Below are 25,937 nucleotides of genomic sequence, written 5' to 3' on the forward strand. Positions count from 1 at the left end.
CACGCTTTTACTATAGCGTCCGAGCAACTTTATTTTCTTCCAACCTTTTTTTTTTCAGGCACTGTGTGCGAACGTGGGGTGTGTACAGCCGTTGGCCTCACAGAGCAGTCTGCCCGCCCCTTCTCACTTGGGTGTAGATAGCTGATAATGTCCAATTATTTCCGAATTTCACCAACGTAGCAGCTATAATGAAGTCTATATCTGTAGTGTAGTTCCTATATTCCCAACAGGTTCTGCGCATTGGAATAATATATCCTATAGGTTTGACGTAGGATTAGGTCGACTAGGTCTCTATCGAATATATTAGACTTAATTGTGAGTGCCAGCTAGCTTAGTTTCTGACAACTGCATAAACATGACAACTTTGTTTCCCCAAGAATAAAACTGATCTTCAGAGTCGTGGAAACAATAGATAGACATTTCACTCAGTCAATCGTGCATGCTTCGTTTCATCAGAGGTGCAGAGAAATAGAGAGACGGGCGCTTTCAATAAAAGGTTTATTGAACAGTCTTCTTTCTCATGCAAGTAAAGTGAACTGCTACAATCGTAATACTGGTTGCAAAGTATAATGTAAGAAGAGTATTATAAAATAATACTGTAAAAGCACTGTATGGTTCCTAGACCATAGATAAATACATACATAAATAACAAAGGCTAAAAAGTACTCAACTTGTGCTTCTAAAATTCGCCTTGCCCGATGTATCTAACCTAAGTCTAGTACGAGGGAAGAAGTAAGTGAGGCATAGCATAGGTTTAGTTTTTCTTTGCCAAGAATCTAACGAAGATTTCTCTTAGGGTCTAATCAGCTCCGTGCCTTGCTTTTAGAATGAAGGAGGTCTGGTATCTCTGTCTCGGGACTCGATTTCCCAAAACCCCGCGAGGAGAGCTTGGAAACACTGGAGCTGGATTCTCGCCGGGAGAAATGCAGCTTCTCTGTCAGTGCGTCAGCTGGAGGGACGGCTTCCTTCGGCACTTGCTGTAGCAAGCTGCGTCGGTCAAGTAGATAGTCGAGCTGCTCCGAACCACCTTGTGTTTTCTAGGGCAAGTGTAGGCATATTTATACCTTGAAGGTGCCTAGTTTGACGTAAAGTAGGACATAATAACATCATCAAAGAACCCCAAGGTAATGGTAGTCCTTTGAAAACTCCATGATTTCTAGGACAAATCAATATTCAAGCAAGGGGATGTCGCTGACTGCTGAAGCCGAGTTTTTCAAGAAATCGTTGTGGCTTTTTGGTACTAGTGGAAGTAGCCATGCCTGTATTTGGACTGGATGGGTTATGTCTAAACATGGGCATGATTTCTATGCCTATATAAGGGCAATGTGAATTGTACCTATATAAGGGCATGAATCAGTAAATTACGCTTGGATTCTAAAATGCTACACAACACCCACTCCACTTTATTATGTTCAATATTACTAAATTCTAAGCATTTTTAAACATATCTAAAGCATGATGTGTAAAAATCCTTCCCAAAATACATAAATTGCATTTGAAATGGTTGTACACGAAAGATGAGCCTTTGTGCTGTACGCATTTAAAAAGCAATGTTTTCATTCAAAGCATGTAGTGTGACATTGGAAAATGCTTTATCAGAATGAGTCATGAAATAACATTTATGAAATGGCTCTTAAATACAGAAGAAAGGTCGAGACCATTTCATGACAGAATATATAAACTGTTTAGTTCGTGGACAAGGTCAAATATTGTCATTTGGAAGTGTTTCAAAGAATTCTTGTTCTCTAAGAATAGTTCTACTTTAAGCAGATTACTTTGTGCCCAAAAAAAGTTCAATTTTGGAAAAAGTCAAACCGCAAAAACATTCCCTTTGCTAGGAGAAAACACCAAATCTTCTAAGCTGGCAAAGAAATCATCTACCACAGTAGGTGAAAGTTGGACCACTTCATTAAGTAAACCGATAGCACAAAAATGTGTAGCATCGCTGTCAGCGTTAGCCGCATTAGCAATGTTTGTCGGAGATGGAGATGGAGATGGAGGTGGTACCTGTGTGCCTGTCGATCCAAGTATCTCACCGTCAGCAGATTGCGTCTGTGAGACCTCAATGAATGCCGTCATCAGGATTGGTAGCCGCTGGGGGCAACACGATGCATGGGCCGTTACTGAACCAAGCAAGGTATCAACATGCTGATGGAAGTGTTAGACAGACGTCCAACACGCATTCTTCTCCACATAGCAGGCATTGTAGAACAGGTAAGATGCAATCTTGCCAGATTGGTCGGAATGATAGGAACCAAGTGGTATTCAGGTCTCTTAACCGAGCCAGGCCCAGAATCTGTATCATGCACTCACGACACTTCAATGCCAGGAGAGTGTTCTCTAGGGTAATCTGGGTGTCGCTGTTGACCGGACTTGCCATACCGGAGCAGAAGGAACAAGAATAGTATTCCTGCTACGAGTCCCAAAATGAGAGGCAGGCCGACGAACACAGAGTGCACGAAGTTTGGAAAAATGCAGAGGACTGTTTCAAATGGTGCTAACAGTCCTGAAAAATCTGCCTTAAATACATGTACAATACCACTGGTATCAGACATGTTTAAGATACGACCTAACATTTCTACGAAATATACGGGGCAATTTGTTGATAATAGGGCATGTATCTCTGCAGAGGACCTTGCAACTTGTAGTTCATACGTCTCTTTGGACGAGGTCAGTGGCACCTTTTTTGTAAAAGAATGGCTTTCATTCTGCTTAAAGTATCAATTTGAATAGAAGAGATGTTCAGTGAAAGCCATAACGGCGACTCCTCGTCTGTCTTTGCTTAAGGAAAAAAATACTTGCATACAACAAGTGACCCTGGCTGACACAGTTCCGAGATAGGTGGTTCCTGGCATCATTCAAAATTATATAGCTTCCGTTAGAAAGCTGCCTAAAAATTGGATCTATCACTGCTGCCGGAGAACCTTGCAGGTTGCAGGATAAATTGTTCGAAGAACCTTCACAGGCTCCATGTAAATTAATACCCTGACACAAAAGTGTACCACTTAGTGCTCTTTTACATTGTGTACCACTAAGAAATACTTCTTCCCCCCCACTCCAACATTTGTGTGTTTATGGTAATTCCCAGGTTGACTTTATGTATTCCTTACACAACCTTTCTTACCCGACAACTGGTATATGTTTCAAACAGTATTGAACATTGAAAATTGTGACAGGCAGAGTGATTATTCCATGTATAAGCCATTCTGTTGCAGGTTTCTCTGAAACAGTTAATGGTAATCTTTCCAGTTTCTCAATGCTCAGCACCGTATAATCTGCTCCTCTCTGTGTCAAAGCGATTTGTTTATCTGTAAGGTTAAATACAGAAAACAATGACGTGGTGTTGATTAGACGCCATGGCACATATCCAGAACGAAGATTTTGCAACATCCAGCATAGAAGCATTATAGAACGTAATTGCGACTGTCCATGCTGTAGCATGAGCAAGTCCTGGTCCATTATGTCTATGACAGAGGATACTATACTGTCCAAAGAATAAATTCTGGATGACAGGGTCGTTAACCCATTGTCAACTACAGAGAGTGTTTCTCTAAATTAATACGATCAATTTCTCGTATTCTTTCTGCAGTCTCTGCCTGTGTCGCTTTCCAAGCTTTATTATAAATGGCATATATACCTGCGTATATGAAACGTTTATGACGTAGTTTTGTAGGACCTTGTAAGATGTCCCTTAAATCAACGCCATCTTTAAGTAAAGATAAGTGTTGTTTAACCACTGTAAGTGTAGATTTTTGTAGCCACGCAAGGCACAGTTTTCCTACACTGTATGTTGTTACTATCCCTGGATGTTGTCTCTGGACATATCTTGGATCTGGCCTAGTTACTGTAAACCCTTGTGTCTTGTTCAGGAATCTATCTTGACAGTTATTCGTGTCTGTGGGCCAGATTAACCATTTTTTCCATTCAGAATCAGTTCCGTTTTCTTGAAAAATAAATTTTACGTTGATCCCTGCCTCTGAAGTGTTTTTACTATCAGGTGTAGGTATGGACGGTTTGGTCAAATCTTTTATCTTGGCCAGGGCAAGGCAGGATGTCTGTTGAACAGTGTTGTTTAAAAACATTATTTGTTCAGGGATAATGTAGGCTCGAAATAAAGCTTCTATTTCTTGCACTTGTCAGTCTTTTGAGCCCCAGACAGTTTTTGTTTCTATGTTGTCACTCCAAAAGTCGAAACCTAATGAGGACAGCGGGGCATAAAAGGCTGCTGAATAAATTTGCTTTGTATTGGTTAACATACATTCCTGTCTTATTAACATTTTTAAAGTAGAACGTTTCCGGATTTGTGGTATCATAACCTGAGAAGTATGGACATTTTTCGTAGAATGTTTTTGAGCTACCTTTTGGTGGCGTTGGACAATGTTCCCATTGATTAAAAGTACGAATATTCCTAGGGTTTGCAGATTTGTGCAAGTAATGATGGCCATAATGATTATAACAGTACATTTGTGCATAATGTCATGATCCTTCTAAGTATTCATGTTTTGTGAATTTAGCAGACATCTCTAAATCTGACATCATAATATTAACAGTCTCAAAGTCCCAATCATCACAAAATGTGCTCGGTGAAACAAAATCACTCAAGGAAACATTAAATTGATGTGGAATCTTCAACAGCTCTGCAGGACCGAAGATGTCCTAATCAGTTCTGTCCCATGCTATACCCCCAGGTATAGGAACGGCTGTGATGTTCACTGATGTCAAGTCTCTTTGTTCACGATGAGATTATTTGTGTGGCTTCAGGAGCAAGTTGATGTTCTTACTTGCTGTGTCCATTTTACTATATCTTCCATTTATCAGCATTCCCAAACTTAATACCAGGATTAGCCAAAGTATGGGAAAAAGTACGCCTAGCACAATCCAAGATCCAACCCATGGTGAAACCAGATAAGTTTTTTCAAGTTGCTGAAAGAGTTCTGTTATTTGTTCTTTAAAAGTTTTATTTGCTTGCACAAACAATGTTCTTCAAAGGTGATGAGTCTTTCAGTTTGAACCTCTTGGATAGTAGCAAGATTTGGTCTTCTGCTACATCTTTGGAGTCCAATGGGCCTACTACTTATTATCGGCCACATGATGTGGTTTGACCAAGTCGATAGATACGAACCTTTTCTCTTTTCTTACAGCAAGGGGAGGCAGTCACACTGTTCTTAATCCGTGGATTGCTAGCACAGGTACTGGTTTTCTGTAAGAAAGCCCAAATTCCTTCTTAGCTGCGATCTTTTCTCTGACTAGATCCCCAATCTTTGGAATCCAGACAGGCCTTGCTGGGACGGGTGTTTCTCCTTCAGTGGTCATTGGCTTCTGTATTGTGTTGCTGTGACTTCTCCTTTTTTCGTTTAAGTCCTGCAAAACAGCCAAACGGTCTTTGATATCAAAGGGTTTTTGTTCCACCACTGAAGGGTGACGATCAAGGTCCTGGACAAGCATTCTAGTACCAAAAATGATTTCATGTGGATTGATTCCACCCAGAGAATTTCTTGGCAGATTATTTAAACTACGTTGGACACTTATTAGATGTTTGACCCACCAGTCACCCGAGCCTAATACCCTAGCTAAGCGTTTCCCAAACTCTGGTCCGCGGACCCACAGGGGTCCGTGAGACATTCCCAGGGGGTCCGCAGGACTCGAGTGCCTGTCGTCATAGTGAAAAATGAAATGCCCATGCGTCCTCACAGCACACAAGAGCTGTGAATGTTGGCGCGGGGGCGGCAAGACCACAACAATACAATCGGGAGGTGGGGGCAGCGAATGGGCAGTGGGCAGTCAGGGGGAGGGGCTGCAGGGTGCACAGCGGCTGGGGAAACGAGTGGAACAGAAGGCAAAAGGGGCATAAAAACAAGGAAAAAATGAGTGGCACAGAAGGCAGAAGGGCACAAAAAAACGAGTGGAACAGAGGGTAGAAGGGCCAAAAAACGAGGGAAAAACAAGTGGAACAGAGGGCAGAAAGGCACAAAAACGCGAGAAAAACAAGTGGAACAAAGGGCAGAAAGGCACAAAAAACTAGTGGAACAGAGGGCAGAAAGACAAAAAACGAGTGGAACAGAGGGTAGAAGGGCACAAAAAACAAGGGGAAAACGAGTGGAACATAGGGCACAAAGGCACAAAAACAAGGGAAAAACGAGTGGCACAGAGGGCAGACGGGCACAAAAAACGAGTGGCACAGAGGCAAAATACAGAATACAGAAATATAGGGGCAGCTAAGAACAGAAGGGAAAACCGGGCAGAGACACGGGGCAGCGAGGGGTACAGAAGGAAATACCGGGCAGAGAGAGCACAGGGACAGCGAGGGGAACAGAGGGAAGAAAAAGGGGCACGTACATGCAGCGGGGTAAGACAGACAACAGCAGTCACAGACACAACAATGAAAATACAGGCAATACAATAGAGGCAATAAAGCGTTGAAAGGCACATGTGTATAGGTTACTGTTACTTGGCAGGCAGGTAAAAATAGATGCAGCCAGCATCAGCAGTAGGATTTTCGTGCTGCTGTTTGATTGCTCACTTTCCACAAGCCCTTGGGTGAATTATGTGTGCTGTCAAGCTTTCATATTCAGATATATCAAGGGACGGGGCAGTGGGCATTCTAACAGGAGAGGGTCATGTCAGGTGCCACGCGAGGCCTCTCTGAAATATGCCTTAACTGCACTGCTCACCCCTTGGTGGTAAAATGTTGTTCTGCTGTCTGTGACTAAAGATTATGTCTAACAGGGGTTTATGGTAATTGGCATAGCATTGTTCCATGATCTCGCTGAAAGAATATGCCTCCTGTGCAGATACCTTCCTGCCATCTCTTGCACTTCCATGATGAACTCCTAATATAGACCTTGAATTTGCTCTGTACACTGGACTAATCGCTTTGTGCACTATCTTGTTAGAATTTTCACAATATTCGTTGCTCCTTGGGGCATGTCTTTATTATAAAATGCTTCATAATTGTATACTATTTTAGACCTTCTTAAACTGTGAATAGGTAAAAATGATAATAATTCACAATCATTCAACCTGTTGCTGTAAGGAAGGGTCACCACTCCAAGGCTCTGGAATGAGAATGTAGAGGTGCTGCTATGGCCGAGAGCAGGAGACTTGTACCACTAAATAATACACTGCTGTATGCATACATGTCCATGCCAATAGACACAATTCAGGCTGTCTCCCTCTTGAAATTGCCTCTGCTTGAAAAGGCGTTTTTAAAAAGAAATTTAAATTGTACTAATTGCTTGGGGGTCCCCGGCTTCCAGTAGTGATTCAGTGCGGGACTTCAGGAGTAAAAAATTTGGGAACCACTGCCCTAGCTGTTATAGATGGCTTTTGTCCCGGTTTTTTCTTTCCACTACAGAATTTCCCTCAGGATGGAATGGACTTGAATACCACAATGCGAGCGCAAATTGGCCATGGCCTCTTTGTAAGCTTTGGAGCTAAACGCAGGACCCTGGTCAGAATGTAGAGAGCCAACTGCATATGTGCCGATAAAGACTCGCAAATGTTTTATAACAGTTTGGGCGTCAGCCGAGCTGCTGAGGCCACATCCAAATTAATCTTGAGCATGAATCCACTGCGACCATGATATATTTATAGTTACCATCCCTCTGTAAGGGACCATAGTGGTCCAGGTACACGCATGCTAATGGTTTATCTGAAATTAAAAGGGGCGTCTGAGCCGGGCGTTTCACTGTTGAAACCTTCATTTTCTGGCAGATTTCACATTCCAAAACATAGTTTCTGGTCTGTTTCCTCATGCGTGGCCACCAGTATCTTTGTTTTAATAATGACACTGTAGCAGAAACACCTGCGTGTGCAGAGGCAAGCCCTTCATGAGCTGCTAAGATTAGTCCTAATCTATGTTCCATGTTTGGAATTACTCTAGCCCCCACTCCAGGGATTTGAGAAAAAGGAACATTATTTACATCAGTTATATATGAGTACTTGAGTGGAAAGCCTTTTGGTAACGTTTTACCGCTGTCTTTATGGGAAGCGGCGACAGCCTGCATTATTTTGCTGTCTATTTTTGTTTTTGAACGAGTGATTGCAGCTACAGAAGCCGATTGCACAGCTTCCTTTGCGGCTTCATCAGCCAATGAATTCCCTGCAACGTGAACGCCATCAAGCTGATGACTCAGTGTCTGGATCACGTGAGTCTTTTGTAGTTCTTTCTGTAATTGAACTACTTGTTCCCAAAGCAATTTATGCTTGATTGTGCCTCCTTTTGCATCTTTGAAACCGTTTTGAACCCAGTTCTGCAAGTATTCATTGTAAGATTGAACGTAGTAATACGAATCGCACACTACGAGTGTGGGGAATTCGCGATCAGTATTTTCAAGAGCCATCTTGAAAGCCTGTAGTTCAGCTCGCTGAGCAGTACAGTCTCCGAGAGATTGTGTTTTTGTGACCATAGGTTGGAATTTACCATCGCGCCAGCGACCTTTAACAATCGCGCACGCAGCACTATAAGCTTTTTTACCCCCAATTGCGCGTTGTGCTGATCCGTCTGTATAAATTATACATTCGCACTGTTCCAGAGGCAGAAGCTCAGTGGGCAGAGGACATTCTTGTTCGTATTGTAGAAATTCTTGTGTTTTCAAATAAGGGTCAAAAACGTATTCAACATCTGTTGCAGCAAGAGAGTTAACCCATTGTATCCATCTTGGATGTTAAGCCTTTGCATTTGAAATACTTGCTTTTGGCACTGCCTCTAAGGCAGGTACAGGAGTAACAACCATAATGAGTTTACCCTGTGCGAGAACTCTCTCTTTTGCTACTGCAGTTTGAACCGCTGTCATAATTTTTTCTGTTGAAGTGAATTTCATTTCAGCTTTTGTGTACAAGTGTGATTTGTAAGCAATTGGTACTTTTTCACCGTCATTAAAAGTTAAGTATGTGAATCCGCATTTTCCTGGGATTATTTGATTACAAGGTTGAGTACGTTTACGCGTGTCTGTAAATGTGATGTTGCTAACATGTCTGTTTGCACTGAAGGCAAAATTTCTGTATGTTTTTCAGTCCAGTTAACTGTTTTAAAATCAGTTTTGATTAATTCGTAGAGAGGTTTAACCCTTTCTGCGTAATTTAGAATGTATGTTCTTCCGAAATTTAGGAAACCTAGAATTGACAACGTTTTTCAGCTTTTTTGGAGGTTGGAGCAGCTCACACTTTTCTAAAAAGTTGGCTGCCAGGCTTTTGCCTTCACTTGATAACTCATATCCTAGAAAAAGAACGTTGAGGTGGGCGAATCTTGATTTTTTACAGTTGAATTTGTACCCTTCAGAGGCGAATCCAAGTATAATGGTATTCACTCTGTTCAAGTGCCTATCCAAATCATTGTCTGTTAGATAGATGTCATCGACATAAGAGACTGCCTCATCATCATACGTTTGTAGTAACTCTGTTACTCTGGCTGAAAATAACTCCGGACTATTCTAGAATCCCTGGGGGAGTGACGTTGTGTCCCCATAATTGAGAAAGCGGTCAAGTTCCTGCTTTCAGGTGCAATGTTTCGACAGAAGAAACCATTAGAAATATCTAATGTTGTTTTATATTTTTTGCGCACGATGTTACTCATCAGTGCTGCACTGTGTGCATTTTGTACTGCAAAGGTTTTGCAACAAGAGTTTAAATGTCTGTAGTCCAAAACTAGACGATATGTATTGTCTGGTTTGGAGACAGGAAACAAAGGATTGTTCATTGATGAGGTGCATGTTTCAATCACCCCTTGGTATTCAAGTTGATCTAAGATCTACCTGACCTGTTTTTTTAGCTTCTTGCTTAACTGGTTACTGCCTCTGTGCAGTTGGTTGAGTTTTTTTTTTTTTTAAAAATTGGTTGAGTTTTTAATTGGATTTTGTGATGAGGGGAATCCTCATCCCATACTGCATGATTTTTGTATAATGCTGGAGCCTGGGCTACAGCCCATTTTCTGGCATAAGTGTATTTTAAATAAATTGGAATATGATTTGAGAAGGCTGGCATAATGATGTCTTCGCTATGTGGGCACTCCCTGACAAATTTTGGTGGCCAGTCTTTTTCAGCTAGAAGAATGTCATAACCCTTAGAGAGCTTATCCCAAAAGAGTGCTCTTATTTTCCTAGTTATGTCCCCCTCCATCCCGAGCGTTACTTCATATAACTTATGGAGTACACTAACCCTGGTATCAGCTGTTTCAACTTGAATGCACTCATTCAAGTCCACTGTCTCCAGATGATCTTTCAAGATTTTGTGAGTTATGGTGACTTCTGCTGCGCTGTCCAGCATTGTCTTGGCCAACTCCCCGTTCTTGAGTTGTGTCCTCAAGATCTTCGGCATGTCTGATTTTTAGACCTGCTACCTTCTTTTTGTTGAATTGGGTTTTCTTATTTTTTGGAACGTGTTGATCTTCTTTGGACTTCACGCATTCCTCCTTGTGTTCTGACCGTCCTCTTCATTCTGATTTCTGTGAGGAAGTCTGAAAGGTACGAGAGGATTGTGTATCAGTATCTTGATATCTGTCAGGTTTTCTCAAATGATCCTTGTTCCTGAGGTTATACCGCTTTTCAGAGGGCTCCTTTTGAGGAGACCTTCCTCGGGACTGAGAACGCTTCTCATTAGAAGTTTGTTTAGTATTTTCCCACTTCTTTTTAGGAGTAGTCCTAGTGTTTTTAATAAAGACCTTTTCAGGATTTTCTGTTAGTTGGGGCTTTACTGGTTTCCCACCCAAACTATCTCTACCTAGTTCTTCATAGGATTTTTCAATTATTCTGGCCAGTTCATATGGTTGCTCAGTTATATCAATTTCTCTTATTTTTTTGGCAGATCGCCACAGATGCTGCTTCACCTTTAATATTAGCTAATATTATAGCTGAGGCCTGTTTGAAATCTTTCAGTAATTTCATACCCAGATTTAAAGCAGGTTCTGCCCCGTATTCATTTTGAATCTGTTTCAGGACATTTGGTATCACCGCCATAGACGGAACACCATGTGTTTTTGTGTAAATTGAAACAAAGACTGTACCCCAAGTGTCGCAGTCCTCCAGGTGTGGTGCGATCCCCATTGGCAAACAGATTGTTAAAATTCAGTTTTTCTCATGAGGTGTACTGTCAGGAAATACTGCCTCTATTTGAGTAATTTTTTGAGCTATCCAGAATGGAATTTGTTCCCTTTTTGCGGGCAATTTACCAATGACTGATTGTATAGTCTGTGGTGTAATTTTATTTGTGTTCTCCTGGTGAGGGGTTTGTTGTGGAATCCTTATAGGAGGTTGGACTGTTAGAGTCTGCATGTCATATTGAACCAATTGTCTATGTATTTTTATTAGTTGTTTTAGTTGAACTAATAGTTCTTCACTTGACATTTCTTCAATGTCAGGATGTGATGTATAGCTAGCTAGTATCGGCCATGTTGCTCCTGGTCTACCTAGTGGACCGAGCCTGGTAATTTGATTTTGATGTTGTAGGGCGCCTTTAAACCAGAGCTGATGCTCTCGGTAAGTTAGTGGAATTTCAATGTCCTCAAAAGGAACGTATTCCGTTGGATTATCCTCTACTTTGTAGAAGTGAAACTCATGCGATACTGCATTTGCTTCAGGGAAGATTATCCATGAATAGAATACCTCTGTCTGCCGATATTCGTGTGCCTCTATGACAAAAATTACCCTGCCACCTCTAGGTGTGTCACGATCGTGCTGTCAACACAGAGCAGCACCGCAAAGAAGTACAGTTCGCGTCATGCTTCACGCGTCACGTACGACATCGCGAGATGACAGCATAAAGCGGGCCCCATACACCGAAGCAGCGTCGGAAATTCCAGATGCTGCCTTTCCAGACGGTGGTTCTTCAGTCTGGCGGATCTCCTGGGGTCTGGTAAGGGTGCATAGCACCACTCATGACATTTACTCCCACCTTTGTTTGTGGAGCGCTTTGTGCGTGCGGAGGTCGGCGTCTTGGATGTGTGTCGGCCAGTTATTTCGACCGGCCGAGCTGAGGAGCCGAAGCTCCCTTCGTCATTAATTGTCTGTCTTGGCAGAACTATACAATCCTGTTACAGCACTAGTTGAGCGCTTTCATAGTACTCTGGTGTAAGCAGTATTACACACGGAGGACAATTCTTGAAACACTTTTCCTTGTTGGAGTCTCACAGTAACGCCACGACTAGGGCGTTCAATCAGGGTGAGGTCTTCTTGTCTTCAAGAGCTGTTGCGATAAAGTACTATGGTGTAATTACAAGTGGAACCATACCATGTTATAACTATTGGTATCCTGGCTCTATTTTAACAGGGGTACCCAAGAGCGGTAAAGGACTACGCTCTATCCCTGGGATGTGCAATGGAGTACAGGTGATGGTACGTTACCAGAGGGGTATAGGATCTGTCTACAGCCCTGTATAAACGTATAACTTGTGACTACCTCTAGTGTGTGTGTCTATATGTCCTTTTGTATCCCTATAGTTGTACAGGCTCGCCTTCTGCCTCGCAAACACCTCTGCATATCGCATACAACAGCTACCCTAAGGCCCATTTTGTTTTCTTTACAGGTATAGAGATGTCCTATAAACGGACACCACTGATTACTGTTGCTCGAGAGTATAGTTGGTACTAAGGGACAAGATTCATTCTAAGTTGTGTTATTTTGTATTTCAGGTCTCCCTCCCTGCTGTCCCCATACTTTCCTTCCCCCGCTTGATCCTTCCAATGACCTGTGCCATAATGGCATTCCAGGCTTGGTTAGATCTAGAGGTGGAGCCATACTAGCAACAATTCGATCATGAGGACTGGTAATCCGTTACAAGGTGATAGGCCATTTGTTATAAGCTTTATAGTGATGGTTTTCCAGGATGATTATAGCATCCGGGTCATCTTGTTGGAAACCTGTAACGTCTAAGCACGGTTGGGTTGCAGTGCCTACAGCTCCCTCGGTCTCATTCTCAGTCATTTTGTTGAGTGAAAGTTTGCAGAGCAAGTTTCAAGGAAACAAAAATAAGGTGCATAGTATTTTGGAACACTACATACTTCAATGTTGAATCAAAGCAAAAACTAATACATAGGATTTTCGTTCTACTCAGTAATGGCAGATATTTTATCCTTTTACCCACTCCAGACGTCTATTGGAGTATTTTACAGGAAAAAGGGGTCCCTGTGAAAAGCACTACTGAGTTACTCTAGTATCTAGCGTTAAATTAGTGCCTTACCCAACGTTGTGGCGCCATGTAGTGTAGTTCCAATATTCCCAATAGGCTCTGCGCATTGGAATAATATATCCTATAGATTTAACGTAGGACTTAGGTCGACTGGGTCTCTATCGAATATATTAGACTTAATTGTGAGTGCCAGCTAGCTCAGAGGTCACTAGAAACTTTCTCGAATCAACAAGAAGGGATTAGTTTCTGACAACCGCATAAACATGACAACTTTGTTTCCCAAGAATAAAACTGATCTTCAGAGTCGTGTAAACAATAGATAGATATTTCACTCAGTCAATCGTGCATGCTTCGTTTCATCAGAGGTGTAGAGAAATAGAGAGAATTGCGCTTTCAATAAAAGGTTTATTGAACAGTCTTCTTTCTCATGCAAGTAAAGTGAACTGCTACAATCGTAATACTGGTTGAAAAGTACAATGCATACAGTAAGAAGAGTATTATAAAATAATACTGTAAAAGCATTGTATGGTTCCTAGACCATAGATAAATACATACATAAATAACAAAGGCTAAAAAGTACTCAACAGGTGCTTCTAAAATACGCCCACCCCGAGGTACCTAACCTAAGTCTAGTACGAGGGAAGAAGTAAGTGAGGTGTAGCATAGGTTTAGTTTCTCTTTGCCAAGAATTTAACCAATATTTCTCTTAGGGTCTAATCAGCTCCGTACCTTGGTTTTAGAATGACGGAGGACTGGTAACACCCCGCGAGGGGAGCTTGGAAACACTGGGGCTGGATTCTCGCCGGGAGAAATGCAGCCTCTCTGTCAGTGCGTCAGCTGGAGGTTCGGCTTCCTTCGGCACTTGCTGTAGCGAGCTGGGCAGGACAAGTAGATAGTCGAGCTGCTCCGAACCACCGTGTGTTTGCTAGGGCAAGTGTAGGCATGTTTATACCTTGAAGGTGCCTCGTTTGACTAAAGTCGGACATAATAACGTCATCAAAAAACTCAAAGGGAATGGTAGTTCTTTGAAAACTTCATGATTTCTAGGACAAATCAATATTCAAGCAAGGGGATGTCCCTGACTGCTGAAGCGAGTTTTCCAAGAAATCGTTGTGGCTTTTTGGAACTAGTGGAAGTAGCCATGCCTGTATTTGGACTGGATGGATTATATCTAAACATGGGCATGATTTTAAGGTCTATAAAAAGGCGATGTGCATTGTACCTATATAAGGGCATGAATCGGTAAATTACGCTTGGATTCTAAAATGCTACACAACATATCCATTTGAAAGTCAGAAACAAAACCTGGGAGCAGTTTACTCCACCGGCGACGCAAGGCATGCTAGCAAGCTCAATGTAATTTTAGTACCACACACAAATGGAGTGAATCGATTAAGAAACCCCAGCCTGTCTCTCGGGCGGCATACTTTGACTGTTGTAATGTATTCCCCAGGGCAGTATTTACAGTCTGCACACAGTAAATGTTAGTTAGCCATACTTTGAACATTTTTCCCCCTTAATCTGCAAATTATGCAGCACTGGATGGATTATGTGGCTAGTGCAGAAAGTGCTCCAGCTACGCAGTTGCATCATTCCATTATTCCTTGTTATAGGCTGAATGGTGGAACAGTGTGGCAAAGGAAGGTCAAGTTGTGCCTACATTCACCAAAGCAACTAGCAAGGGCAGGCATGTTTTGTGGCACCGGCTGCAAAACAGTGGAGGGCCCACGATTAATATTGTACGTCACTGAGAAACATGGTTAGCTGGTGCTACTTCGAATCTTTAGAAGTGTTATGGACCTGTGGGAATAGAGGCATCTCTTCAAACAGTGTCTGTAGCTGACACAGCAGCCATCCCCTAGAGTAATTCTTTACATTGAAGCCCCTCGGCCCCGTGATGTCTTCAACCAGTGACTTCATACTCACAATACCACGTGCTCGCTGGTAAGTGTTCCATAATGCTTAGTAAAATTGTGGAGGAGGGCCCGAAAATGGCATGTCGGAGTGCAGGCACACTAGCATCAGTGTGCTAAGAGTATGAGTCTGCTCTTGGGAGTTTACTGCATGCCACCGGCCTTGGTTCTCTTTGCTGTTAGCACTTAGAAACATGGTATATAAAAATACAGATGTTCATTTAGAAATGCAAAATATCCAGCCATTCACACTCTCAGTCGGCAGTCTTCCAACCTTTCTTCCACACTAGTTGGTGAGTCTCTCATGGGGTGGTCAGGTGTGTGCATCTGTGGTGTGTCTGTCGGTTGGTGAATTAATGGGTCTTTGTGCATTCGTCATGGCATAACTCAGGACCATGAGTGGATTAGTCCTCCAACTGTGCGCCCCTTATGCTCCCCCTTCAAATGTTTTGTGGTACTCTCCGAGCACATCTTGACTGCAAATGGATCCATATATCTCCCTAAGGCAGCTTGAATTACTGTAAAAAAATAGAGAGCATTTGCAATGCAATAGGTCTCGCATTTCTGAAACTTTTCAAACACATAAAGGCATTGTCATTTACAGTGCCAATAGCTCAAAATCTTGCAATTGCGAGACCTATTGCATTGCAAATGCTTGTTGTTGCCTTGTTCAACCAAGTGACATTGTGTTGGCCCCTTTCAGAGAGGAGTAAACGAAAAATTAATACATTCACTCTCTCAATTTTTTAATTGCATTCTAATTTGTGGATGTACAGGTGCTAATCAGCGTTTATATGTTTACACTGATAAGGGCTACTTTCCTTTCAGTTGGGGTTGAAGTTATTAAAGGTTTAAATCTGAAACAGGAAAGACTATTTGTTTTTAAACCTCAATCGGGCATTATAGATGAGCATGGTGATCGCTATGAGCCACAGTGTCTAATCTACCCACGATTTATCTAGGAAAATACCACAGATGACATTCAAATAGTTACATACCTTCTTTATTATCTCGATTCCTTTCGGCAGCACATTTTGATAACAACCTGCAAAAAATGTTATAAACAGGTCAACATTGTTTTTTTTGTTTTTTTTTTACTACAGTGTGAAGGTGAGAAACGTTGATAAAATATTCCACAGTGGACAATGTTGACAGACACATGAATGAAGTTAATTATATTTTTAAAAGTCAAATGGACACATTATGTAATTAGATGCATTAATTTAATATGCTAGAAACTTTGGCAAAGTTGGATCCGTTTGCAAGTAACAGCAATGAATGTCCCATGTACAAATTCTGTACATGTTTTTGTGCAGCAATCCCAATGCACTGGATGTACCCACCAATTACATAACAGCACAAAGACTAGAACTGATGTATGTCCCCTGGTAGCTGACCAGAGAAAACAATATGAGCCAAAACCAAAGGGGCTGCATAGGAGAACATTTAAGGCCTTATTACTCATGGTATCGGTCCGACCACCGCCACACTGGAGAGGAAACAAAGGCGCCTCTGGGCCTGGGGGTGCATGTGGGAGGGGGGCACATGTAGTGCCCCCCTGATTTGCACCCCTAGTTCCGGCACATGCATCTTCCTTCACGGTATGGCATACCTGCCAAACTGTGCAGGAAGGTGCAGACGGTGCTCTGAGAGCGGTGGTCTGCATGTTAGGCTCTTCTATGAACCTACCAGACCACTGCTGTTAGGCCACACACAAGGCCAGGAATAAATTCCTGATTGAGCGGATGAATACACCACGGGTTTGGCGGTCCTACAGCTGATGGCATGTTGCACTGCCTGCTGTAGGACCACCAAACTCGTAATAAGGCATTCAAAGTGAAGCTCTGCCAAACACGAGTGATCAAAAGAGACTTGAATGGATGGTGAGGTAAAGCTCTGTGAAGGTAGATAGAGTGCTACCTAAGGGGGAGCGGGCAATGCTTTAACAACTTCATGCTAATTAAATTAACCATACTCTAGGACTTCAGGAGCCAGATCGCCAGGCTGGGCTGTCTGGGATCAGGATGCTTGAGTGTGCCCTGGTGTTGAGTGAGAAGATTTGACCTGTTAGGGAGCTTCTCGTGAAGGGCTATAGACCGAACAGAACTATGTTGAGAGAACCCCCAATATTGGAAATATGGGAGGAGATGTTTGGGATGGAGTTACCACTCAGGGACTTGTTGATGTACCCTGCTGAGTAGGTCTGTGAAGTCGTTGTCTGCTCCCAGAAGATACTCTGCTAGCAGTTGTACTCTGTGGTGGATTTTCTAATGACCAATGTGTTTTCAGTCGGACAGAGTTGGAGAGAGTGCATGCCCCTCTGTTTCTGCAGGTAAAACATGAGTCATATTGTCTATCTTGATCAGGACTGTCTTGTGTTGTGTAACATGCAAAATGCGGCCTTCAGACTGCTAATAAATCCAGACAGTTTATGTGTAAGGTCTGTTGAAGAGGGCTCCACAACAGTGATGTTCTGTAGATGTGCTCCCAGCCTGTTAGAGAGGCATCTGTGGTGATGGTCACCTGGGAGACCGGGTCTAGAAAAGGCCTATCTTGCAACAGATTGTTGCTGTTCCACCACTGCAGAGAGCAATCTGTGCTGTCCCAAATCAACACTAGACCTTCCCTTGGACCCTCCGATATGCTGCTAGGCATTCTTGAAGCGGACACCTTCAGGAAGGGCTGTATTGATGATAAGGGTTTGGAGGTTGGACTTGCCCACTTTGATGGTGAAACCCAGATCGAATCACTCTCCTCACAGCGATGTTTCACGAAGCCAAGACCCCGGACTCAAAATTTTACAAAGCACACATTTCAAAGACCCCGAAACCTGATAAGGACCATCTCTCCTGTACTAACTTTCGTCCCATCTCGATGAAGGGCAGCGACTTATACCCAGAGGACACATTTCTCACTCTCCAGCAGATGTGCAAACAACAGACACCCTCGGCATTAGATATGTTGCTATACTACCAACTTAGAGCAGCGAGCAGAGCTAGGTATGATAACTTCCCACAGGTGTCCCCTACATTGGCGGTGCTGGAGGGCGTATTGTCGAATACATCTCCACATAAACTGATCACCCGTATATATAGCATGACGCAAGATACTTCCCCATTACCATAAGCACGTCCAAAGCACAGTGGGAGGGTGAAACTGGATCCACAATAACTGATAAACAGTGGCAATTTTGCTGTTCGCAACTTGAACACTTATCGCCCAATTATAGACTGCGGCTAATACATTTGAAATTTTTCATAGGGTATATCGAACGCCGATTCAGTTGCATCGCATGGGCTTGCAGCCAGACACAAGGTGCTGGAGATGTGGGTCGTTAGATGAGACATTCATACACCTGGCCTGGAACTGCAGGTCGATCGCACAGTATTGGGTTGAGGTGGGTAGACACATTGGAGACATCACCGAAGCACAGACGCACCTCACCCCACTGGTGGCACTAATGGGATTCGTACTGGAGATTCCGAAGGGTTCGCGCAAATTAACAGCTATGCTGCTACTGTTGGCAAAGAAAAACCAAAGGTGATGATGGACGGAGCGTTGACAATACAAACACTCACCCCCAGTCAACTGATATGGGTTTAATCCATCACCGTTCTTTAGCTCACTCCGCCACCCCAGTTCAGACATGGCCATATACAAATCAGTCTGACCCTGTGCCTCATGGGAACAGTCCAGCCCGAACTGCCAAGCCATGTCTTCCCTGGACCGGAATCAAGATTCCCAGGACCGGTTTCTGGCATTACAGCCGTCTTCAGCCGGGCTTGCTTGACTCCAGTGGCAAAGTGAGCAAGGGACTCACGTCTGAGCATACCCTGCCAACTTAGGGCAAACAAAGAAAAACCAAAGGTGATGATAGACAGAGCGTTGACAATACAAACACTCACCCCCAGTCAACTGATCTGACTCACGTCTGAGCATACCCTGCCAACTTAGGGCGAACAAAGAAAAAACAAACCCCCTTTTGTACCGCTTTGGCAGCCATAAGTGTGGTAGGGTATGCTCAGACGTGAGTCCCTTGCTCACTTTGCCACTGGATTCAAGCAAGCCGGGCTGAAGACGGCTGGAATGCCAGAAACCGGTCCTCGGAAGCTTGTTTCCGTTCCAGGGAAGGCATGGCTTGGCAGTTCGGGCTGGACTGTTCCCATGAGGCACATGGTCAGACTGATTTGCATATAGCCATGTCTGAACTGGGGTGGCAGAGTGGGCTAAAGAACGGTGATGGATCAAACCCAGATCTTTTGACTGGGTGTGAGTGTTTGATTGGTTCAGATGCTCCGTCTATCACCACCCCCTTTTGTACGGCTTTGGCCGCCATAAGTGTGGTAGGGTATGCTCAGACGTGAGTCCCTTGCTCACTTTGCCACTGGATTCAAGCAAGCCGGGCTGAAGACGGCTGGAATGCCAGAAAACGGTCCTCGGAAGCTTGTTTCCGGTCCAGGGAAGGCATGGCTTGGCAGTTCGGGCTGGACTGTTCCCATGAGGCACAGGGTCAGACTGATTTGCATATAGCCATGTCTGAACTGGGGTGGCAGAGTGGGCTAAAGAACGGTGATGGATCAAACCCAGATCTTTTGACTGGGTGTGAGTGTTTGATTGGTTCAGATGCTCCGTCCATCACCACCCTCTTTTGTACCGCTTTGGCCGCCATAAGTGTGGTAGGGTATGCTCAGACGTGAGTCCTTTGCTCACTTTGCCACTGGATTCAAGCAAGCCGGGCTGAAGACAGCTGGAATGCCAGAAACCGGTCCTCAGAAGCTTGTTTCCGGTCCAGGGAAGGCATGGCTTGGCAGTTCGGGCTGGACTGTTCCCATGAGGCACAGGGTCAGACTGATTTGCATATAGCCATGTCTGAACTGGGGTGGCAGAGTGGGCTAAAGAACGGTGATGGATCAAACCCAGATCTTTTGACTGGGTGTGAGTGTTTGATTGGTTCAGATGCTCCGTCCATCACCACCCCCTTTTGTACCGCTACTGTTGGCAAAGCAACAGGTGGCGATTCACTGGAAGAAAAAACAGCCCCCTACGATAGCGGGTTGGTTAAATACAGTCACATATTGCAGGGATCAACTAACAAACTATTGGGAACTGATGCCCGCTAGATCGAGGCCAGAGGACATTTGGGGGCCGTACATGAGATGACTGGGCTCGGGAGGTGTGGACCTTCAGGATGACACTTAAAGTGGGACTAAGAGCTGGAGCGGGGAGGGGATAGCCGCACTCTGGGTATACGCTGAGGGCGCCAGCATGCGGGTCCAACTAATGGAGAGAGTATGAGACAATACATGGACAGGAATGGTAGGAGATTATAGACATTATGTAGCAATCGTACAGTGAGGCATGTGGCACTGAACTGGCAACTGGAGAATGGCAGGGAGGGTTTAGGGGGGAGTTTATGAGGGTTAATGGGTTTATATTAAGATGTGAAACAGAGCTACAGCGCGACTGCGGAAATTTGATTCAAAGAGAATAGTTTCAATGTCTTGGAAATTCCAATCGCTGCCGGGCCCAAGGGATGTCGGCAAAAAGGCTGTGTTCAACGAGCTAACAGACGTACAATGTATGCTGCCGGCCCCTGGGTTGTAGGCGCTAAGCTGTGTTAACTGTAGATGTTGCAATAAAAAAAAAAAACTATCGGCCCCTCTCTCTATTGAATTACAATATGAAGATATTGGCCAAAGGTTTTGGCCATTAGATTGGCCTGCATCATCAGGCAACTGATCCATGAGAACAAAGTCAGCTTTGTTCCTTTCTGCCGCAACATCTACAAACTGTTTAACACTTATTATGGTCTACTAGGAGTGAAGTGGAAGATAAACTCTTGCTCTCTGGATGTGGAGAAGAATTTTGATAGTGTGTGGGCCCGATCTTCATCCGGATGATCCACTGGCTTTATCACTACCCCACAACGGCGATCAGTTTTAACAGTATCCTCTCCGAACCGATTACCATTAACAGGGACACGGGGTAGAGTTGTCCGCTACCACCGCTCCCCTTCCTCTTAGCCCTGGAGCCTCTAGCTATTGTTGTTCATACCTCAATGCAAATCAATGTAGTCAAAACGCCGGCCCGGGGAACTAAAACTACTTTTTTCCGTTTTCCATTGAGTGACCCTGGGGCGTCGGTTCCGGCACTTCTGCCACTGACCTATTCCTTTGCTGCCTTATCGGCATACAAGATTAACTGGAATAAGATGGAACCTAAGCTGTTGATCTCTCAGACCAAAAAGCCTTGCTTGTCGCGCCTCCCAGCACGGTGGATAAAGAGTGGACTGAAATACTTGGTAGTAATGCTGTACAGAGACTCTCTTCCTATGGACAAGGAAAACATCTTGCCCCTTCTAGAAGCCACGAAAGGGGACTATGCTAAATGGTCAACCCTCCAGTTATCCCTTTGGGATAGAGTCCAAACTATTAGGATGGTGAGGGCCCCCAGATTTAACTATATGTTTGGCATGCTCCCTTTCAAAATTCCTGTTAAGATTTTATCGCAGATTGATACCGCTGTTCACAAACACGTGTGGGGCTCGCCACCTCCACGACTGCTGCCCAAGAAACTCCATGCTGCCACAACCTCGGGTGGACTTCGCCTCACTCATCCTCTGACTTACTACAGAGCCTACCACTTATCACAGATGGAATTCCACTTGCATGCCCATGGTGAAATGCCTTCCTGGGTCAGTATCAAACGAAAACTTCATAATGCCACACAGGGTCTATCCTTTATGCTGGACCCCAAGCCTCCTGAAACTCAATGCTGGACGAAATGAAAGCCGTCTGGAAATCGACGCACACGCTTTTACATGAAGATAGATTTCTACACCCTAAGGCGCCTTTGTGGCATAATTAATCTATTACTATTGATTGCTCCACGTTGTCCTGGCCGCTGTGGAAATGAGCGGGGATCACAGACATACATGGGATTATCATGTGTGTCTCCGATCTTGATACTGAATACTGTCTTTTATGGTCACACTTCTGGCAGGACTGTCAGATTAGATACTGCCACCTCACCCAGAGGCACATAAGGGGACTGGACCCCTACCCCTTTCCTCACTTCACTCCTACTTAGTGCAATGGAGCCAACACAAAAAACGGATTTCCTGTCTCTATGGACTTCTGATCGCAAAACTCTTTCCCGAACCCTTGGAGGGTCTTCTCCAAATATGATGGCATGATCTTCTACAAGTGACTTACACCCCTGCAACTTTGTCTCACCTTATGGCTTCCCATGACAAGGAGCTACAGGAAGCGCAAATTAAGTTTTGCTATTTCAAGACCTTGCAAGACTGACACTGGTCGCCAGCTAGACTTAAAAATAAAAAGCCAACTTGATTCCTCATGCACATGCCGGCAGCATCCCCAAACAGACTAGGATATCCTACATATTCTTTGAGCTTCTCCTGCACTCCGCTGCTCCTGTTACAGCATCGGCCATCTTCTCAGAGGTACCCTTGCTCTTCTAACTCACCAAAAGGTGCGGATGCGATCCTTCAGATCCAGGATCTCCCCGCTATTACTACCCATGAGAAATGCTGACCAGTGTTGGTGTTGATTGCTGCCAAAATATGTATACTTTGCAGATGGTCCACTCCCGTAGACCCCACTCAGGAAGATTGACTTGAGTGTGTTACCATGACAGATGCACACGAACGTCTGATATACCGGCTACATGATCAGGAACATATTTAATTATATTTGGGGTTTGCGCCTTGGTTAAGGCCTATGAACTTCACCAACCCTCCTCCCACATTGATCTGAACACTATGCCATTTCTCGACGATACCCTGCCCGACTACTGTCCCTAGCCACCTATTGTGCCTGACTCCATAGGCGATTACTTTCAGAATCCCACTCCTGCAGCTGCTGTCATTCGGATGCCCGAATTTCCCTCTCTCCAACCTTTTTCTCTACCACCCATAAGATCCCGTAAGAACCCATTTATTCTTGTCCGCACTATTTCTCACGTGCTGACCAGAGGGTCTTGGGAATACTATATCTCCGCTGTACACCCCATACTATAGCTATAAAAGCCACAAGATCTATTCCACAGTATGCACTGTGATCCGGCGGAAGGGACAGTTTGGGGAAATTAATAATACTGAGTCTGTTTTTAGTTTCTTTTTTCTGTCCTTGTATTACTTTGTCTTTTTTTGAAATGCCAATAAAAATATTCAATCACAGATTTTGAAGAAGATCTGAAATGAACTGTGTGCGAGCTAAACTCTGCTGCTTGCTTGTACTTTTTATCAGTCAGTCATCGAGGTACAGGAAGACATGAACATTGCTTCTCCGAAGAAAAGACGCTATGGCGGCAAAGCATCTGATGAAGACTCTGGAGGAAATATGCTTCCTTTTCCCGCTTTCCCTCACCCCGCATGTTGTTACAACGCAGTCGTTACAATGACTGCGTTGTGACAGCATGCGGGGTGACGGATGCGGGGTGACTGATGTTTACCCTCTGGGGGTGGTGATTATACATTACCATTACCCCGCAAGTCGTTACGGAGGGGGGTGCTGGATGTTGGAATAGTATAATTTACTATTCCAACTCCAGTGCAGACAGTAGGGAAGGTGTTGGATTTCAAACACCTTCCACCTCCCTCTGCAAGTTGTTGAAATGACTTGCAGGGTAATGGTATTGCGCTGTTACAATGCGGTCATTTTAACGGCCGCGTTGTGACAACATGCGGGGTGACGAATGTGGGGTGACTGATGTTTACCCTCTGGGGGTGGGTGGTGGTTATGCCGAGGGTGAGAACTCTGAATTGAAAGTGCTGCCCACTTAACATGAATCTGAGCTAAAGGTGATGTACACTGTGAATTGGGATATGGAAATAGGCATCCTTCAATTCGAGGACAGTCATGAAGTAGCCTTACTGCAATAGTGGAATGACATCCTGGAGCGTGATCATGTGGAAATGTTCTGACAGCATGTACTTGTTGGGGGGACAGAGACCTAGTATGGACCTGAGGACCTGACCTTCTTAGGGACTAGAAAGTACGGGGAGTATACACCTTTGCCATGTTGTTGAGGCACCACTGGCTTTTTGGCACCCTTGAGTAAAAGTGTGCCTACCTACTCATGGTGTTCTGGTGAAAGGGAAGGCTTGTGGTTGGTTGTTTGATGGTGGTGCTGTGAGCTCCAGGCAGTAACTGTGCAACCCTGGTAGAAGTCCCCCGACAGGTGTTGTGTAATCGGGGGAAGTTATAGGTAGTCACTGCTTCGTGACTGCGTCTACTGTGGCTGCACCACATCTAATCCTGGCTCTGGAATTATTTCCCCTAGGGGCCCCCTTCAATAGCTGAGACAGGCTTTTAGCACGTAACAGAACTGTGAGCGCCGAAAAGTCACACTGGGCGATGGCGATTGGAGAGCCCCCACTGCTCTGGCTGTGTTTGTGTCTTTCTTGATCTTTTAAAGTATCTAATCAACTTGAATCTGGAAAAGGTGTTCCTCATCAATGGGTATGTTACTGGACTTCTGTCTTGAAGCCAGAGACACAGAGCCAAGCATGCCTGCGAATCAAGACACTGGAAGTTATGCCTCTGGGGTCATTCCTCGTCGAGAGCACACCTGATGGTAGAGGTGGAGACTGCTTGCTCTTCAGCAAAAATCTCATGTGCCCGTTCTTTCTGTTGCTCAGGGAGATGCTGGATTAGCTCTCCCATTTCATCCCATTGGGCATTGTCATACTTAGACAACAACCCCACAGAGTTGGCGATAATCCAATGAGTTGCAGATTGTGACACAGCCTTTTTCCCCATCTGTGTTGATCTTCTAACTGTCGTGTAGGTCCCACTAATCCGTAGGACCTTCACGTTTGTTTGGACAACAGGCTTTGGGTGAGGTGCCTAGACTGATTCCAGGCACCCTCGCAGGATATGTTGGTTTGGAGACCAGCTAGCTCATAGTACCGCCACTAGCCACCCTAACCTTACTAGAGAGCGAATGATTTCTGGCAACCACTGAACATGACAAACTTGATTCCCTCAGGGATCGTGGAAACAGATCTGAATCTTTCGCTCAGTCACTCGGGCTTACTAGTGCTTAGAGAAATATACAGAATACACAGTGGGACGTTTTCAATATATTCATTAAACCAAAGTTATTCTTGTATGGAATACATGTGCTACAATAATCAGTAGACAGCAGCAGATGAAAGTAATTACGAGCATCAAAAGAGTAAATAGTATGTACAGCTCTACCATGGTGCTAAAACAGTTAATATATGCAGGCATATAAACAAGGAAGTAATCAGGCGTACTCCTACTATGCAAATTCTATTCTAAGTGTACCTAGAGTGTATGTAGGTGTAGAGCCAAGAGTCTCCCTAAGGGACGATCCAACCCCATTACCTGGCGGGTGAGAATGAAGAACCTCGTCTTGGTCACGAACTGGACACCCCTCAAGAGATGTCAGAACTCTGTGTAGTGAAGTCGTTGCATGCAGAGACCCTCTGTGTCAGCGGAAGTGCCTCTACTGCTAACCTATCGGGATCATCCTTATTTAGAATAGAAAGCAGCCATGTGATATACGTTGTAGATTAGTGATGTTATGTATATGTAGCTAGCTTTGTCGCCCATGGGCGAAGCTATACCGGCATTTGTACATAGTGCGTATAGAGGCCTTGTATTAAGGGTCAATATATAAAAGATATCTAAAAAGCCAACATGGAACTTAACATTACTTTGTTCATCTGTGCACCACAAATGAGTCTGGTGGGAGCTGGCCTCTAATGTAGGGTGCGAGCATTTCCACCAGAAAGTCCTCCTCTTCTGGAATTGTGTGTAGGTCCAAAACCTTATGATAGGTGGCCACCCTGTGGATTACCTCGGGGTAAGAGGGGGTATTGTCTGGAGGGTAAGATTTGGAGGGGTAAAGGG

General features: G+C 44.2%; 1 protein-coding gene across 1 annotated transcript in view; it reads right to left on the minus strand.

Moving 5' to 3' along the window:
• Positions 1 to 25,937, minus strand: part of TAF1B (TATA-box binding protein associated factor, RNA polymerase I subunit B) — a 913,471-nt gene that overhangs the window by 280,325 nt on the left and 607,209 nt on the right. Inside the window, exon 11 of the mRNA XM_078647821.1 lies at positions 16,032 to 16,078. Within this exon, the coding sequence (XP_078503947.1) occupies positions 16,032 to 16,078 (47 nt within the window). The remainder of the gene's footprint in view (positions 1 to 16,031; positions 16,079 to 25,937) is intronic.

This window comes from Lissotriton helveticus, chromosome 6 (assembly GCF_964261635.1).
Source record: "Lissotriton helveticus chromosome 6, aLisHel1.1, whole genome shotgun sequence".
Classification (NCBI taxonomy): Eukaryota; Metazoa; Chordata; class Amphibia; order Caudata; family Salamandridae; genus Lissotriton; species Lissotriton helveticus.